At 38.8% G+C, this 18491-nt stretch overlaps 1 protein-coding gene across 3 annotated transcripts in view; it reads left to right on the plus strand.

The window, feature by feature from the left end:
- The first annotated feature begins 12014 nt into the window (after nt 1-12014).
- The window catches only part of prox1a (prospero homeobox 1a), a 38470-nt gene continuing 31993 nt past the window's right edge, over nt 12015-18491 (plus strand). Inside the window, exons 1-2 of one of the 3 annotated variants that reach the window (XM_073812494.1) lie at nt 12015-12337; nt 15194-16988. In XM_073812494.1, coding sequence (XP_073668595.1) covers nt 15262-16988 — 1727 coding nt within the window. In that variant the 5' untranslated portion in view covers nt 12015-12337; nt 15194-15261. Of the gene's footprint in view, nt 12338-12749; nt 13169-13420; nt 13463-15193; nt 16989-18491 lie in introns of those variants that run through there. The other 2 variants (XM_065288415.2, XM_073812495.1) reach the window with 2 other exon arrangements.

Genomic DNA, 18491 nt, shown 5'->3' on the forward strand with positions numbered 1-18491 from the left:
AAGAGTTATCGCTGCACAATCTATCGGCTCTTTTCTTAAACCAACACTCAAAATTACCTCATCATCCAAAATAAACTAGGTGTCATGCCCATTAACCACGACTGACCGAGCCCAAAGAAGCCGGTGTCTGTTTGAGTAAGCTGGACCATTATGCCACACATACATAATCCCCTGTAACATCCTTCCCTTCCTGTGTTGATTCGACTTGCATCCTCCCAACAGAATCTTAAAAAGAAGCATAAAACAAAAAGGGCTCTCCTTAGTCAAACAAGCAATTTTTCAGCTGACATCCTCATTGAGGCGAAACCAATGAAGTGGGTCAAGATATCGGGCACTCGTGTGTCTTTGTGAGCTGAAAGAGAATGCTGATGCCAGGTTATTTGGAGTGGGGTGATTGTGGCAGATGGGCCAATGCTCCAAAATGATTCCTCTTCCTCTGTTCTATTTCATGAGATATGATCTCCAGGGATTATGGCTTGTCACAACTTCAGACGTAAGTGACTGTCCTCAACCCATAGTCAAGGATCAAGGGAAAATCCCCTCTTTGGGGACAATGTGAAATAATTCCAATCTCTGGAAAGTTTGATCTGCTCGGTGCTAAAGAATGCTGTTTTTCTCCTAAGTTATTTGCCTCATTGCTGGCAAGTAAAGATTTACTTCTTTTTTTCCAACTACAATGTATGTTCTGCAAATGTCGATGCCTCATATTAAAGCAATGGTCCAGTGTGTTACAGTGATTTTTGGCACAAAAAGCAAAAAAAAAGAATACTAATAAAAATGTTTATTATTATTCATTAGCAGAATAATTTCTCCATAAGGTAAAATAATTCATTATCCTAAGAGATTTTCAATGTTACACGTTAAAAATTATGGATGCACCAATACAAAATTTCAGTGCAGGTACAGATATTTGATTACTTAAAGGAAAACACCAACGTTTTTCAATATTTTACTATGTTCTTACCTCAATGCGTGCACTTTTAATCTTTGTACAGCGCTTCTTGAATGTGCTAGCATTTAGCCTAGCCCCATTCATTCCTATGGCTCCAAACTAACGTTTTATTTTATGCCACCATACTTACTCGTGTCAATCTGAGTCAATCGGTTTCCAGTCAAGTCTATGTGTGTATTTCCACTGACTGCGTTCCGAATTCGTCACAGCTCCGGCCATCCACAGCCCTCCGGCACAAATACGCAGACCTTCTATTTTGGCCGGATGCCGGACACCTCCGCAGGGCGGAGCCATGACTTTATCGCGTGATCATACCTGAATTCGCGAGATCTCGTGTTGTGATCTGGGCTGATCCAGCAAAACATCATAATTTAACGTCATAATGGGTGGAGACAGAACTAGATATTGCGCAATCATTATGTGAATTTGCGGGACCTCATGGGTCCTCGTCACTTCAGCACGCAGCCGCTCTGCAATAAATACAAAACTGGTGGGTATTGGCGGATGGCGGAGTGCGGAGACGTAACGCAGAAGAGCCGATCTGCAGCCGCTCCGTAGTTGGTGGAAATCCAGAGTTAAAAATGTAAGCTTTTTCAAGTAAAAGTGAAAAAATGTAGGTTGAAAAAACTTCTCTTTTTTAGGTTTTACCAACTGACGTTATATTTTAACTCTTTCGCCGCCACTGACGAGAAAACGCTTCCCTGCCAATGACGAGAATTTCCGGCTTTCCGCAATACCGCTATTTTCCACGAGGTGTCGCAACTTATACAACCCGGAAGTAGTGCCTCTCGTGAAAGAGAAAGTACTCTGTGTATGTTTTAAAGATCGCTCTGCATCTGATCGCTATCAAAAGTCCTTCACAAAAATGGAATTATCTCAGCTTTTTGCTCAAAATTGGGTGTTTTTGAAGAAACCTACCCCTATTTAAGAGGTGATAAAAAGAGAAATAATGAAGGTAGGATGAAACGTTTTTTTGTTGTTGTTTGAAAGCAGTGGGTCTGTTCTTTCATTTGATCTATTGTTTGTTTATATATTTAAAGAAGATTTTCTAGAAGGCATTAAACTTTTGTGAAAATCATGAAAAATGCTGGCGCTGGCTGGCAACTTTTTTTTAAACGCTGGCGGGGAAAGAGTTCAGGTGATCCAACTTTCACATTTTACAGTTTGGTGCGTTTTTCAACTCCCTTTTCTTTGACAGGATAAAATCTGTCCTGATCATCGAATGGTTTTAACAATCGGCCGATTTCCGTTAAACGTAATTTATAGTTCACGTAGGTTCCATGGTGTAGGCTATGCGTGGGCTGTGCGTAGCCTGAAGCCCACCTCGCAAAAATGTAACAAACGCGTCCATTCTACGTGGTGCGCAAGCTCTGTAATTGATCCGCTAGAATCCTTCCCGTCAGGTAAAAAAAATCTGCATCGCATTTCTTCATAAGCATTTTCGCTTGCGACCGTAAGTACAAAGATGGGCCAAGTTGAGGAATGATTCAATTTAAACTGCAACAAAAGTCGCTGTCTATTTACCTCCATCAATGCTGGTCTTCTCAAATCATACACAACAAGCTTTTCTTCTTTAGGGGGTACTGGCTAAACTGCACTGCTACTGTGGGCTACACGCGTGGATACTGCCTGCTAGCGATCTGCATGTGTAATTGCACGTCGAGGCTGCGACGCAGAAGTCTAAATGAAAACCGACGCAGGGACTACGCCGTAGGACCAACGCATAACTATAATGAGTGCTTTAGTGGAAAAAAAGCTTTTATTTGCCGATACAGATTATAGGCTGATATATCGATGCATCACTAATTCAAATAATTTGTGATGTCACAGGTGTGTGTTTAAAGTCATAGCTAATAGTTGATTACAAAGAGTTTTTTATGTATATTTTAAATGTATGTTTTATTTTAAAACGTAGGCTTACCCAAATGATTAAAAAGTGTGCCGGCCTGGCAAACGTTTAAAGTTAAAAACTGCTTGTGGTAATAAAACTGTACCCTCAGAATTAGGCATCATAGGAAACTAATTAAGAGTCTTCACGTTACTTTCTCTTCCAAAAACACAAGATTTGCCTGCGGGGACTATTTTGCGAAGCTTAAATTAGTCCCCAGGTACCAGTACCAGACAAAGCAGTCGCAAAATTAAAGAGTGAACGAGAAGCCTTATCTTTCTGTTAAATGACCAGTTCCCCTATTTAACACTTCAGACAGGAAGTAGTAAGTGGGAGTTAAAAAAACTTCCGTGACATGGCCTAAGTGGACAGACTCATTCAAGACAGAGTTTAGACACGTGCTCAAGTGCTCAGACAGACGGAAGTGACCTCTCTTGCCTCTACGCAGGATGTTATGGTTTACTTAACGCTTCACGGTGGTGTACAGACAAGGTGCGCACTGCCCTTCACTCGCATACTACGATGATTTATTGCAGAAATGGGCACTTTTTTCCTTTTAGGAAGTCTTTGAGAGCTCAAACGAAGGATGCAGCTTTATGGCTTCGGGAGTGGGGTTGTCTTTATACCTGAGCTAAATTGATGTCTACAAGCCCCTGAATCAAGTGTACGAAAATAGACCAAGAGGATATTGAATGAGATCAAGCAGTTTTGCTTTAAACTTAAGAGGACAAAAAAGAATTTATACAGAATCGTCAATAACAATTCACTTATTGTCGCAAAAATTTGCCCACTAAAGCGCAAGCGATGCCGGCAGACAGAACGTGACATGAAAGACGCACCTGTTGTTTGTTTTTCTCCAGAAGGAGCAGGTTGAGAAAGTCTATTAGCCCCTCGGAGAGGCTTCGCTCATGGATAATGCATAATTCTCATATGATGTGTGTCAAATGGTTAAACACTGGTAACAAGCAGAACAAAACATCACCTTAACATAAGGAACAACACATGCTTAATATCTCTCTCCATCTTTCTTTCTTGATCATCCATTATCACATCGTTCTAAAAAAACACGTAAACATGTACCAGCTGTGCCTCTCTAAAGCAAATCTATTAGTCCTCTTTATAGATCACTAAGAAATTGAATTTGCATGCATCCTCAATTTCTAATAGAGGTTCATTCTATTACAGTTTGATAATGAGGATTTTCTTGTATCTAGCAGCAAAGGTGAAACTGGAACCAGTCAGGCCTACTAACACAAATTCCTTAAATACACACAAACATGCACGCACAATACCTGTTCTTTAGACTATAAAAAGTTTGATTGGCTCTTTGGGGAACCAAAAATATTTTTATACCATTGCTTTGAATAGCCTTTTATAGCACCTATATTTTTAGGAGTGCATGCCAACATGATTTCCTAATTTTTGCATATACATAGGGGTCAAAAATGGTCTCTAGCTATCACCGTGCACCTAAAGAGTTAATTTTAGTACATTAGTTCCTCAAAGATACATTGGTACCAAATGCAGGGGCGCACGGGGCAAAAACTAACGCGGGGTTAGTTGTAACACATACTGTTTACATTGTTGCACAAGGTTGACCGTTTTGTTTGTCCGGTATTTTTTTTTTTTCATTTTGCCAAAAGACGATCTTCAGCAAATTATTGGAAATGTATAATGTTTTTCTATAGAGTTATTGATGAACGAGTGTTTTGGTGGCATGTAAGTACATTTTTTCATCATATGTTTTTTTTTGGTCTAAGTTGGGTGTGTAAGATATCAAATCCAATGCTATATCATATTAATCAGTGTCTTGTTGACTAAAACATATTGTTTTGAAATATGTCTGCAGCTCTTGGCCACTTTTTTGGTGGACCTTGAAAATATTTTGATCCAGCGGGGTTAATTGTAACGCTGTGTTACAACTAACCCCTCAGCACTTACGATATGAAAACGGCTAACGTTAGTGTAATTCTTGCCGTTGTTTTAAATAGGCTACACACGGATGATTGCTGGCTGCCAACAAAATAAATGTGCCTGTCTTATCAAAAAATTTTGAAACTGTAGTATGGTTATTACAGACTGGGTCACATTTAAAAAATTGTCATAATTGTGCTGCTTTTTCTCACATATTTAGACATTTGTATCCATTTATAATTGAACTATTGTTAGAAAAGGGCTGGATGAATGAATACAGTGTTGATACCTGTCTACTATAGACAGATATATAAACAATATCCACTTCAAGTATATAGACAAAATAGTATTGAAATATTTGCCTGCAAAATTAATTTTAGCAAGTGTTACAACTAACCCCCCACCTATGGGGTAAGTTGTAACGTTTGCACTTCTGTCACGTTTGGTGTAATTGTCCAAGAATGGTAAGTGCTAGAAACAAACTTCAAATGTTCATTTGTAACAGAGATGTGTGCGTTGCTTGTGTAAAAATATAATTAATCAAAGTCAAATATATTTTGAATGATTGAGCCAAAACCAAAAAGTGTTAGGTTGTGCCCCGCTCTCCCTTATACATATCTGTGTGTACTGCCAACGTCTTGGGACCATTTCTGACAATTTTTTCTGAATTGCCAGTGTACATGCCAGACCAGTGTTTAGTGACCTCATGGTTTAGTTTTGCGATGCTAGAAATATAATAATGGCATAGATTTAAATGTATTTAATATCTTTCAACATTCATCTTTGGATTTTTTCTCAAATGTCAGTTTGATATTGTAATTACGGTATAGAAGCAAATCATCTAGCAGAATGATTTTAAAGGATGGTTTTTACACCACCCAAAAAAGCTTGTAAACAAACCGGAAAGCACTACAAAAGGTCGAGCTTTTCGAGTGCATCACCATTCACCTGTACTGTAAAGGTAAATCAAGCATGGGGCATTTCAAAGACTAATTGCCAGGTACATCTCAGCAGAAAGAAGTGTTTATGGGTAATCATCAGCAGGTGGGGTGCTTAATACGGCGGATGGGTGGCCAAAAAAACCCTCTCCATTTACCAGGCCATAAAAAATGACCCAAATAAATGCATCGTGTTCTGACTGAAAACCTCGCCGTTAAATGCATGCCTAGTTTTTCCCTTCGATCACCGATGGGAGATTTTAAAAAGATCTCTATAATGATCCAAAACACTAAACACAATGCCATGGGAATGACAACCATCAGTAGGTTCTTTTAAAACCTAAGTCCATTTATTATATCCTTTACAGCTAGAAATAAGATGCCACTTTTGATGTGTCTGGATGTCAGTATGACTTCATTGTACAGCTGTGATCTCAAAGGAACGCAAATACGACTTTAGCTTTCACTGTGAATGCAATAAGGCGTGTTAGCGAACTCTATTGTGATGAACGTCTACACCTAACAATTTCATTCATCTTATTTATACAGGTTTATCATTGTTTAACTCCAAGAACAATGATTGGATTCCTTTCTAATATTCCAACCTTTCTCCTTTAAGGCATTTCTAAAAAGCAAACGCAGATATTGTTGCTTATAGTCGTACCTGATGTATCTCCAGCCCTAATCAAAGAGCTGAATGCTTGAGTAAACAGTGTATTGTCAGAATAAAGACGCATTGTAGTTGCATTAACAAAATCAGACGTTAACTGTTGCGTGTGCGTACATTAAGGTATCATGGCTTCCTTCAAGACAAATTTTGTTCATGTAGAGTGAGCATAACACTAATTAGTAATTATTATATATTGAATAAATATCCTTGTTACTGTCCAAACAGCCTGAGGCTTTTTCTTACATGCTAACTGGAAGAAAGACAAAAAATTGTATTGTGATTTCATAGAGGGAAGAATAAGGATAATCCTAATTGATTTTCATTAAGTGTGCTGCTGCAGAGCCCATTACTGGCCTACTTTTCTACGTATGAATTAATCCCTTATCCCAGTTTTTATGGGAAAAAAATCCTAAGGATTGTCCCGGTAATTTATATGTTCAGCAATGTGATAAAAAAATAGATACTAATTGTATGTTGTTTTTATTGAAGAATGAATGTTACGTTATGTATTGTGACATCATCACGTCATGATGCCCATGTATATTTTATTGCATAATTTTTTTAATTTATCATTTATCACACATTGGCATTTTAAGTAGGGATGCACCGATAGGATTTTTTGGGCCGATACCGATTTAAACAGACAACTTCTGGCCGATACCGATATTAAATACTTGTATACAATACTATACAGCTGGTCTATAAGCATAAAATTATTTTTACTGAACATGGATTGGATCTAATTAACATTTAACTGACCAACATAATAAGAGAGGCACAAATTAAGCTAAAACTAATATAATAAGACAGCATGACAACCTTAAAAGGTGGTTTTTGCTATTCAGCATTTATTTTATTAACAACATTAACTCATTTTTTAAACATATAATGGATTTCTTTATGCAGTTAATTAATAAACAATCAGTATCGGCCTTTCTCGTGCTATTGCCGATATGCCGATGGTTTCAAATTCATCAAAAATCAAATTCATCAAAAATCGGCCAATAAATATCGGCGGCCGATACATCGGTGCATCACTAATTTTAAGCAGACTTTAAAACACTATAATATTTTCAAAAATATTTTTCACTAGAAGGGCACTGTTTAACCAGCAGTTTAACTAGCAGGCAAGATTTAAATACAATGTAATAAGCATACCTCTTATCAACTATAGGTGCGAACAACACAGATTTCTGCACAATTTTCTATACACAATGTAAATATAATGTCGTATTTGATTCAATTATATATTTCTGTTATACTTTTACCTTCATTTTATCTCAGCAAATTTGCTCTTTTAAACATTCCATTAAATAGCACCATGTTTTTTTTTCTTCATTTAATTCAGACACAAGCTCATGCATGAGCTGACAATTTCATCAAGGCTAACACCGTGACGCAACAACCCTTTCAAAAGGTCCTCTCCCCTCGGTGCATTTTAGGGGCATTTCCAGCTTTCCGGTCTTTTTTCTTCACAGAGTGGAAGAAAAAACAAACATAAGCCCTCTGACAAACTGGATGCGTTCGGCGAAGTTGCAGGAGAGAGCTGGAGTGGAGAGGAGGCAGATAGGATTGTTTGCTGTTAAGGCTGCTTCAGTTCAGTGCACTGATGTCTGAAGACCCCTATTCATTCTGCAGGCCAGAGGGGCCATGCGGGTCCGGGTAGGGTCCCGCAGGCACTGAGGCACGGGGCCAGGCCTGGTTCTCTCCGCACTGCCAACTCGCCTCAAACCCTGACCTAAAGGCCAGACGCGTCAGGAGGGAGCGGGAGAGCGAGAGCAATTTAGTCTCAGCGGCTACTCATTCATTCAAAAGCTTATCACAGGCAGGGCTCACCATTGTGTAATTATGTGTTAAGTTTAAGACCTCTGCAGTGAATTTCAGTAAAATCACCGCAGAGGAATGAATAAACACGCTGTTGAATAAGCAACCGGTTCAATCGGCGGATTGTTTTTGGAGGTTGCATAAATGAATAATTTCACAAGTCTTGCTAAATTGTTTTGAGTGCCTTGAGACAAAACAAAAACAGGAAAATTCTGAGATGTTTTAATGTGGAAATGGGACATATTTTATATATTTTTAAAGTTATACTATTTTAAGTTTAGCTATTGTTTTCTAAGCATTTGTCGACCACAATAAATGTACTATTTAAAGTCTTCATCTGTGCCATAAGACCCCTATACTGATTCTGTACTTACCATCTCAGTAATCTTCCCAACCGACCACACTCTGAACCTCTGAGATCTTCTAAAACCATTATATTTAGTTACCTCGCATTGTTTTCCTTATTTTTCTGTATAATCAACGGGCGGATCACGGTAATGGTTACGTGTCCTAACATAATTTCCACGTCCCAATACCATATTTGATTCTCAGCTCCGACAGTATTGTAAATGAATCCGGCATGACACATTGTCACATCGAGAGCCTCCCATTTTCACCGAGTACCGGGGGTCTCTTAAACACTGCCCACTCTTAGTGGCACATCCTTTTTCCTGAAGACCTCCAAGACCCCTTCAAGCATAAGAGCTTTTAGCTAGCCCGCGCTAATGTGTAGAATAATAGCTACTCCCTGAATCTTGATGGCCCCTGGAAGCTGACTGAATTTGTGCACAACAGCATCTACAGTGCAGTAATATTCCCCCTTTTCTATCTATTCTTGTGTGCCTCCACCCCTAATCTAGTCTTATTACATCTCTCCCCTTTCTATTCTTTTAGCCTCACATGGCCTTTCAATTTTAGCGTGATTAGCAAGGTGGAGGATATTATCTGTTCTGCTCGGAGACGTGATGAAATATTATGGAACAGGAGTAAAATTATGGGGCACTTTACAACTAGAGACAAAGAAACAAATTTGGTTGCCATATCAGCATAGATTTGGCTAAACAATCTCTAATATGGGATACACAACAGCTACTCAAGGTCTCTGTTTTTTGCATTTCCATACATTTGAGAACCGTTTCTCCTCCAGAGGTCAAGGTTCGGGTTCAGGTAGCAGGTCAACATCACCGTCCACACCACATTAGATATTGTTTATCTGTTGCCAGTCTATCCGCCTGATCCCTCTTTACCATCAGTCCCCAGGACGTCTGTAATCCACAGAAGTGACATATGAAGCCTGGTTCTTTCTCTGTTTTTTTTTTGGCCTTGTTTGTTGATATTGTATCTGAATTGCTAATTTATTTGGGTCCTTTGAATAAATGTATGCTTTAACCGCGGGATGGATTAAAGTTATACAAAGCCTCGCTCAGTCAGTTATGCAAACTGCAGCAGCTTACTATGGATGACTGACACAATTTGGAAAAAGCACATCCCAAACACATAGCAAGTGAAACAAGTTACATAGAATAGAAATGAACCGCTTTGTCAGCTGTATTTACGGTAGATGACCTTTAGACAAAACTACCCACAGAGAAGCATGGTGCCACAAAATAAGTAAATAAATCGATCAATTTGAAGTCATAAAAAGTGTGTTTCCACTGCAAGTATGTATGTAGCAAGTCATTGATTTTAATTTAAAAAAAGGGAAGCCCCACAAAACTATTACTGTATGCACTTTCTAATGTTTTACATTAATAAAACCCACGTTTTACCCTATAGTGAGATTGACTATTCAAACTCTAATTCTCTATTCAAATTCCTATACAGAATAAATGTATAGTGCAGATTAATGTAACAGATATAACTGTTTAGTGCAATGTTAAAACAAGCGACTATACTGAAACAAAAGTAAACCTGCATTACTATCGGAATTTAACTCATGTCTGTTCTAATACAACACAATACGCGCTGATAATATAGATTTAAATTATTAACATGTGTCGATTATTTCTTCATTGCTCAAAATCCTGATATGCTGTGTGAATAAACAGACTGGGAGAACAGGTGAACACTTTGCCTTTTGAATAAGTCGGCATCGTGAATCGGTGTATGAGATAGACAGATAGAATTACATTTTTGCGGTCTCATTGTAAATGCGTTGCCTTTCTTTTCCGCCTCCAGTTTTTAATGCACCAATAGCCCACCAAGTGCTAAATTATAAAAGAAAAATCAAATTAAGAGTTTCTATTATTCAGTATAATATTTAAGTGTGTCACTGAAACACATGCGAGTCTAAGACATTCAGTGAATCTGAGTGTCCACCAAAAAGGTGAACAACAGATCAGAGGTGGCAGTGTTAATAAACAGGTTTCCTCTACACCTAAGAGGCGTTTTCCTTCTCCAAACACTATTGCTGTAATGCTGTCATGTATTTTTCCACTAAGCTCGCACTCCGAGCATGCCTTTGGGAAAGATGCTCACGTAACCAAAAAGTTGGAACACCTGTTTTGGAAAAGAAATTCATTGCGACAAAATCCTGCCTTCCCAGTCATTTATTCACCCACAATAACATTTGCTTGCGACATGGAAACTGACTGAAAAACACGCCTTTCCTTTTGTCCCCGATTAAGGAAAAGAAAAGGGCTGTTGCTGTGAAAGGAAAGCCTATTCTAAACTTGAAGAAAGTTTTTTTTATCAAATAAAAAATATATCAATCAGCCAAAGCTTGGACAGGGTTTTAAAAGAGGAACATTGTCGTATAACACGGAAGAAAATAGTCGCACTCAGGTAACAATCTCGAGGGATGCATAGCCTATTATTAAAAATATGAATATCGTTGAAATTTAAAATAATGTAAAATTAATAATAATAATAATACATTTTATTAAAAATAATACATATTATTTTACCATTTAACAAAGCTTTTGAATTAGTTTGAACATTGTTCTAACAAAATTTAATAAACACGTTTTATCAACACTCTTAATATTAATCTCATTAATAAGTTAAACAGCTGGCTACTTTCATTTGCACTTAACGTCCAAACATGCTTTGGAATGATGTGCTTTGGAGGATTATGAAATTGCGGGATTTCTGGCATATTAAAAGGAATAAACGCCTGGTGTTGGTGTGTATCGCTTTTAATATTATAAAACGATTTCTTTAAAATAAATATATAGGTATTTTAATCATTACTCACGAAACTGCAGAGCCACATCCTTTTAAGATGCTATAACACCAAAAGCTGTAAGTTTAAGCCCCAAAGGGGGACTTTAAATTTATAGCACAAATAAGTAATGTTGTGATGGGTGCTTTGTTTATTATTTTTGAATGTTAACAACCAGACATAGCGACTATATGAAAAGTAGGTTAAGGCTTTGAGAAATCCGCCTACATGCAAGATACCTGATAGGACGGTGAGAATTTAACATTTGATTGGATAATGGCTCACAAAATAATGCGTCTAAATAACATAAATATGTATTTCTTTTTTATTTCGTTCTTATATAACGTGGATCTTTATTTCAAATCTATGAAAAAGTAAATATAGCCTATATAGTATATATTTCACACGTCTTAACATAATGTATCAGTAATTTTTTGTGCATTAATTACTTTGTCAAACCTCAACAAACTTTACAGAATAGAGTTTGTATTTAAAATATTAATGACATAAAACATTAGCTCGTTTGAGGTTATATTTTATAAACTCGTATGAATTATTGTTAATGCATTTCACACTTTTGATATATATATATATATATATATATATATATATATATATATATATATATATATATATATATATATATATATATATATGGTATAATTTCACAATACAAAACTAATGATTTTAGAGTTTGTCTCCGCAAAAACAATACAGAATTCTATTCAATTGTATTCAAATAAGCAAGTCAAATTAGTAAGAACGTCAACGCTTCAGTATTTCTTCATTAACAGTTGGCTGCGTCGTCGCCTGTTTCGTAGGAGGAGGGATCTAAAAGTACAAGCAAGGTCTTAAGTAGAAAGAAGCCCACAACCCAACAACCTTGGCATGCGAAACTATTTTCACGAACCCAGATTTTAACAAGCACGCACGAGGTCGAGGCTGCGGTCACTTCTTGGGATCCCGCACACCACACTTGATGAATGTTGTAAGTTGTGTTTTAGTTTTTAACATGGTGATGAAATATACCGTGCGCGTTATGGCTTCAATGATAAAATAATATAGTAACTTTTAAAAGTAGGTTCACTAGGCTACTCAAGTAATTACAATTTGTTGGATTTAATTCTCTAAGAAAAAAATGACCAAGTGCATTGCAAAGTTAGCAGTTAAGCAGTTTGGATATGAGTTAGGCCTATATTTCAAACGCATCACGCTGAGCTGCTAGACAGGCAATAAATGTTTATATCTCAATCAGCACAAACAACAATATCAGATGACAGCTAACTCGTCGGTGCTTTTGTACACGATATATAGAATAACAGGAATAAACCAAATCCACACAGAGAACACATATCGTTTAAAAAACGCGTATCCTTACAGAAATCCCACATCTTTTCTGATGCCACGAAAGGTTTCCGTATCACTCGCTTTTCGCTCGAGCGGAGTCTTCAAGCACGCCGCGCGCAACTTCGCTTGTTTTGTATTCCTGTAAATCCAGCGGAGTGCTCTTATTGGTAGGTGCGAGCGTTACATCACAGCGATTATGACGCGCCGTCTTCCTGCTTCCTTCAGCCGCGTCTTAAAGTGAATCTTGTTGGTGTGAGCGAGCGCGCGCTCTCAGCCTCCTCCTGGCCGCGTACGCTGAGACATACAGTTTTCATCTAGGGAGAGGAGCGGCGCACACGAGCTCATGCTCTGTCTCGCTCTCTTCGCTCTCGCTTGTCCTGAGAAATTACAATATTCATCACGGGGCGAGCAAGCCTCTCTATTCTCTCTGTTACACTGTCGTGAAGAAGCGCTATTCCCTCTCATCTTCAGAGTAAGTAACCTTGTGCTCACGTAGCTCCATATGCGCTGAGTTTTGTTCATTACAGATGACTTTTGATGTGATGCATCGCTTTATCTTTCGTGCTGCTCCGTTTCTACTTTTAAGCAGATGTTAAGTCTAACTTTATAAATTCGTGTCCTTTTGGATGAATTACATTGGTTGGTTTTTCTCAAACTGATCGTAAAGTAAGTATAGGTGCGCTCTTATAATGCCGCTTGGAGACTTTGGGGACGCATCGTGAAACGTTGTTTTCTGAACTTGGCGTTAATTCTCCGTAACTGTAAGGTATTTATTTTCGGGTTTTACATTTTTTTTGTATCTTTATTAGATTTATTTGCTTTTTGTTCATAATCTGTTGTTTTATACCACTGACTAATTTTCTTGCCATTTGCATAGATTCGCTTGCTGAATTTATCATTGGCTTATATACCGAGCCCTTACTTTTTACTGACAGCCCAGCCACTGACGCGTTACTTCATCATCGTTTTATGATGTTAAAGCCAGGCACATTAAACCCTTGCTTTCCCACAATGGTTTACGCAGTAAAATGAAGTCATATGTTTCAGGACAAAATTGCCGACGTATCTATTTTAGTGAAGTATGTTTAAGATAGTGTCAAAGTTTTCAGTATTATTCACGTTTGAGGCTATGCATCTCGGTTCCTCTAATAAAAACTGTAACTTGTTGTTGACCACCCAGATGTTCTGGGCTATTTAAAATGTGTGTATCTTTGGTTCACATAAATTTCTAGGCGAAGAACTTGGATAAGTTTAACTTTCTTTCCATACCAACTTTTGGTGTTAAGTTGAACACAGTTTAAATTTTAGGAGAGTAGAGGTGCGCGTAAGACGCGTTGGCTGGATAAGGTCAAAGACCCTTTAAATGGACTGATTTTGTGTCCTTGTTGTCTCAACTTATCTATTCAGGATCGGTATAAACGGTAGCTTTCCATATGTTTCTTAAATCTTAAATGTTAACTGTGTTAATATGTGCGTTTTGAGAACTAAATTAAGTTATATGCCATTTTTGATGTATGCAACATCATTTTACAAATGGTCTAAATATTTGGGAAAGATCAGTTGTCATGTGGCCTTACTGCTCAGTGTGATGACCACTATATTACTTGTTTTTATTTTATCTTGTAAATACTTGTACTTTTATTTATTTTCTCTATACTTTTGTATTTTTTTGTTTTGATGGGGTAGTCGCGTTGTTCTCTTTTGATATCTATTTAGCAAAATAGTGAGTGTACTGTGGTCTTGTTTAGTGCGATACTGTTTTTGAAGTGGGTTAAAAAAAGTACGTGTTTAATTTTTATTTATTTATTTATGTATATTTTATTCTAAATTAAATACTGTTTCATCCGATATGAGCGATAGCTAATGATGGATGAGTAAATTATGTATCACCCGTCAGCAAACTTGTAAAAATGTGCAGTTAGTTTTTAATACACACTCCGTATTGTCCACAAAAAAGGTTTTAGCTTTGAACTCATTCTAGCATAAACATATTTTTGGTGCAAAAAGATATATTTTATTGTTGTTGTGTTGTTTTATATTGCATTTCAACTGTATAACTAAAGGGTGATGTTTATTTCTCTGCTGTTGGTCAAGTTCACCACCAAAGTTACTAAGTGAACAAAGACTGCAAGTTGTCTGTGTGAGCACATGTGGGAAGAGTCTAGAAATGTCTGGCTAAACATAGCTGTATGATTTTTAAGTTTTTTCCTCCATTGGATTTAGATTGCAATTTTTACCTTAAATTCTGGCATGCAGTTATACACACTGATTTATGACTTAATTTTATGTATGCCCTATTTAGGATATATTCTTTACATTTAAAATTTTAAATGAATTTATTTATAAATCTCTCTCAACTTATTTAAGGAACTGTGTGTAGTTCTCAAAGGCATTAGGCTGTTTAAAATTGTATTTAAGATTGGGCACAAAAACTTATGTGTGTATATATCTATATATAAAGAATATTATTCATCAGTCCCTTTTTTTTGTTGGCTAGGTTCCCAGGGTTCTCGAGCTGTGTCCAGCTGACAGGCTTTCAAAGATGGCAAAATAACAGTTCCAGTGATGCCTGATCATGACAGCACAGCCCTCTTAAACAGACAAACCAAGAGAAGAAGAGTTGACATAGGAGTGAAGAGGACTGTTGGGCCAGCATCAGTGGTTTTTACCCGAGAAAAATCAAGCTTTTTTAGTGCCATGAATCCCCACGGTTCCGAGCATGATGTCGAGTGTTCAGTGGTGCAACACGCAGACAGCGAGAAGTCCAACGTACTCCGCAAACTACTGAAGAGGGCGAACTCTTACGAAGACTCTATGATGCCCTTTCCAGGGGCGACCATTATCTCTCAGCTTCTGAAAAATAATTTGACCAAAAACGGTGGCAGTGAGCCTAATTTCCAGGGGAGTGGCCTGTCGAGCACCGGTTCGGAGATCCAGCAGGAAGATGCTTGCAGCAACTCCTCGCGGGGTAGCCCCCAGGAGTGCCTTTCGCCGTTCAACAGGCCCTCCATGACCCAATTTGAAATGGAGAGGCTAACAGATGAGCATCTCAGGGCCAAACGAGCCCGGGTGGAGAACATCATCCGCGGGATGAGCCACTCTCCCAGCGTCACGCTTCGTGCGGGCGATAACGAGCGAGAGGGGATGGCCCAGCCCCCCAGTCCTCGTGAGAACTATCGGGAGAACAAGCGCAAACAGAAGCTGCCACAGCAGCAGCAACAGAGTTTCCAGCAGCTGGTGTCTGCCCGCAAAGAGCTGAAACACGAGGAACGGCGACAACTGAAACTCCAACTCGAAGACATGCAGAAACAGCTTCGGCAACTGCAGGAGAAATTCTATCAGATTTACGACAGCACCGACTCCGAGAACGACGAAGATGGGAACGTCTCCGAAGACAGCATGCGTTCTGACGGAATGGACAATCGAGCCCACGACTCTGTACCAGATCGCTCCGACAACGAGATGTCTGACATCGATCCTGGGCACTTCTTGGATCGAGCACGAGCGCTTATTCGCGAGCAGTCCATAATGACGGAGAGGGACAAACCCAAGCGCGACGGGTCGCGTGGAAAGAGCCAAGGACCAACCTCCATGCACGCAGAGGGTAAACAGTTAGCCGAGACGCTCAAGCAAGAGCTCAACACGGCAATGTCCCAGGTGGTGGACACAGTGGTAAAGGTCTTTGCTAAGCCCCCACGCCCAGTTCCTCAGGTTTTCCCACCCCTGCAGATGCCCCCCGACCGTTTCGCAGTCAATGGAGAAAACCCAAACTTCCATACTGCCAACCAGCGCTTGCAATGCTTCGGAGATGTCATCATTCCTAATCCACTGGACACTTTTGCTAGTATGCAGATGCCTAATTCAAATGACCAAACTGAGGCCCTGCCTTTAGTGGTGAGAAAGAGCTCCTCAGATCAGACTGGGTCTATGCCCACACCTGGGGGTCACCATCATCCCTCACTGCACCCCTCTCCTTTATCTTCCACAATGGGCTTTAGTCCTCCCTCCTTCCGCCATCCTTTTCCCCTTCCTCTTATGGGCTACCCATTCCAGAGCCCCTTAGGTCCCCCAACAGGGCATTACCCAGGAAAGGACAGGTCTTCTCCTGAATCTCTGGATCTGTCCAGAGAGTCCACAAGCCTACGGACCAAGATGACGTCCAACCACCTCAGCCACCATCGTTCCATCTCACCAACGCACCCGGGAAATGAAAGCCTGTCTTTGTCCCTCATTAAGTCAGAGTGTGGAGACCTTCAGGACATGTCTGATATCTCTCCGTATTCAGGAAGTACAATATCCTTTTACAAAAGTTGTTTCGATAAAAATATACTCCCATGCATGTGCTTCTTCTTTTCAGTTTTTAAACAGTTCTAGCAAGATTAAATATCTTTTATAATGCGTAAATGCTTACTTCTTACTGCTTACTTCTGGTAGTCCCAAGATTAAAAAGAACTCAGCCATTGGTGGCTTTTAATGGAGAAGTGCTAAAAAGGCCCCGCCGTGGCTAAGATACCTCCCATCTTCTCTGTTCTCACACTATCACAGGGAGACGCACAATAAAACCTCCTCTTTCATCAGAGCGCATGCAAGACTTTGTACATAAATGCTCAAAGCAAATCATATTTCAAAGCCGGGAAGTAAAAGGACAAGTGGGATCCTTTGCTTAGAGGCCTTAGAAAGTTGTGGTAAAATATTTGTTATGGTGAAAGATCCCTCAGTCGAGGAGTGGCTAGTTAAGGAGGATTTGTCTTATTCAGTGTCAGAAAGGGTGTTACTGCAGGATGAAATATGCCCATTGTGGAGCTTTATAATTAAAAACAAGTGTCCCCCTATATTTCTTTTTAATTTACATAATGCGCTACCTGAGAAACAACAAAGCTTATTTCTTACGGCTATAACCAGTTTGCTGTATAGGTGAAGGTACTGTTGTCTGTATTGTAGACTGGTGCGAACAGGTGTTTGGAGAGAGCTGCTTTTCTTCTCTTTCATCTTTTTAACCTTATGCCACATAGCTGCTAGATGTCTGATAAGATTCGAAAGTCAAAATGAACAACATGTACTAAAAAAACAAATATGCCAATGCCATTTCTATATCCACCCTTTTAGTGAAATAATCCTAATTTACTTAAATGTTAAGTACGCACTCTTCAGTCGAGCTTTTGAAAGCGCCTATTATTTCTGTAAGTATTCTTGTGCACCTGCACAGTTGAGACCTGAACAACAACATCTCAATATTTGCAAAATAGGGTGTTTAATCAAATATGAATTTCTATTCAAATTCTAGAAGAAACAAGCAGCCAATTATCTTCAGCCATGGGCAGAATGATCTTCCTTGTCACGTGCTCTCTTTGCATCTCAAGAAAAATAGCCTTGTTCTGTTTCCCCCATCATTTGCATATAGAGAGACCGAACAGCTCTGGCACAGGGTTGTTGTAAGAATGGGGTGGGGGTGGGCGGCAGGTGAAACCAGTTTGCATGTCTAATATAGTAGACGAGGACAGAGGTTCAGGGTTGCGCCAACTCCATGCTCAAGTGCTGAAGCAGCTATTGCACATCGATTCAGGTTTCATCAATTAAAAACCAAGCAAAAAGAAAAAAAAATGCGCTTTATGAAGATCACTTTACAAACTCGCATGCCAAATGGAAGACTTCGAAAGCACTTTCGCTGTTTGTAACACAAAACTCATATTCTGTATCTTTTTTTTTTTTAAAGATATCAAACGATTTTATTTTTAAATATATACACTGTTGTTTTTTTTTCTTAACAAGAAGCTGTAGCACATTTGTTGCTCTAA

The sequence above is a fragment of the Paramisgurnus dabryanus genome, chromosome 17 (genome assembly GCF_030506205.2).
Source record: "Paramisgurnus dabryanus chromosome 17, PD_genome_1.1, whole genome shotgun sequence".
Classification (NCBI taxonomy): domain Eukaryota; kingdom Metazoa; phylum Chordata; class Actinopteri; order Cypriniformes; family Cobitidae; genus Paramisgurnus; species Paramisgurnus dabryanus.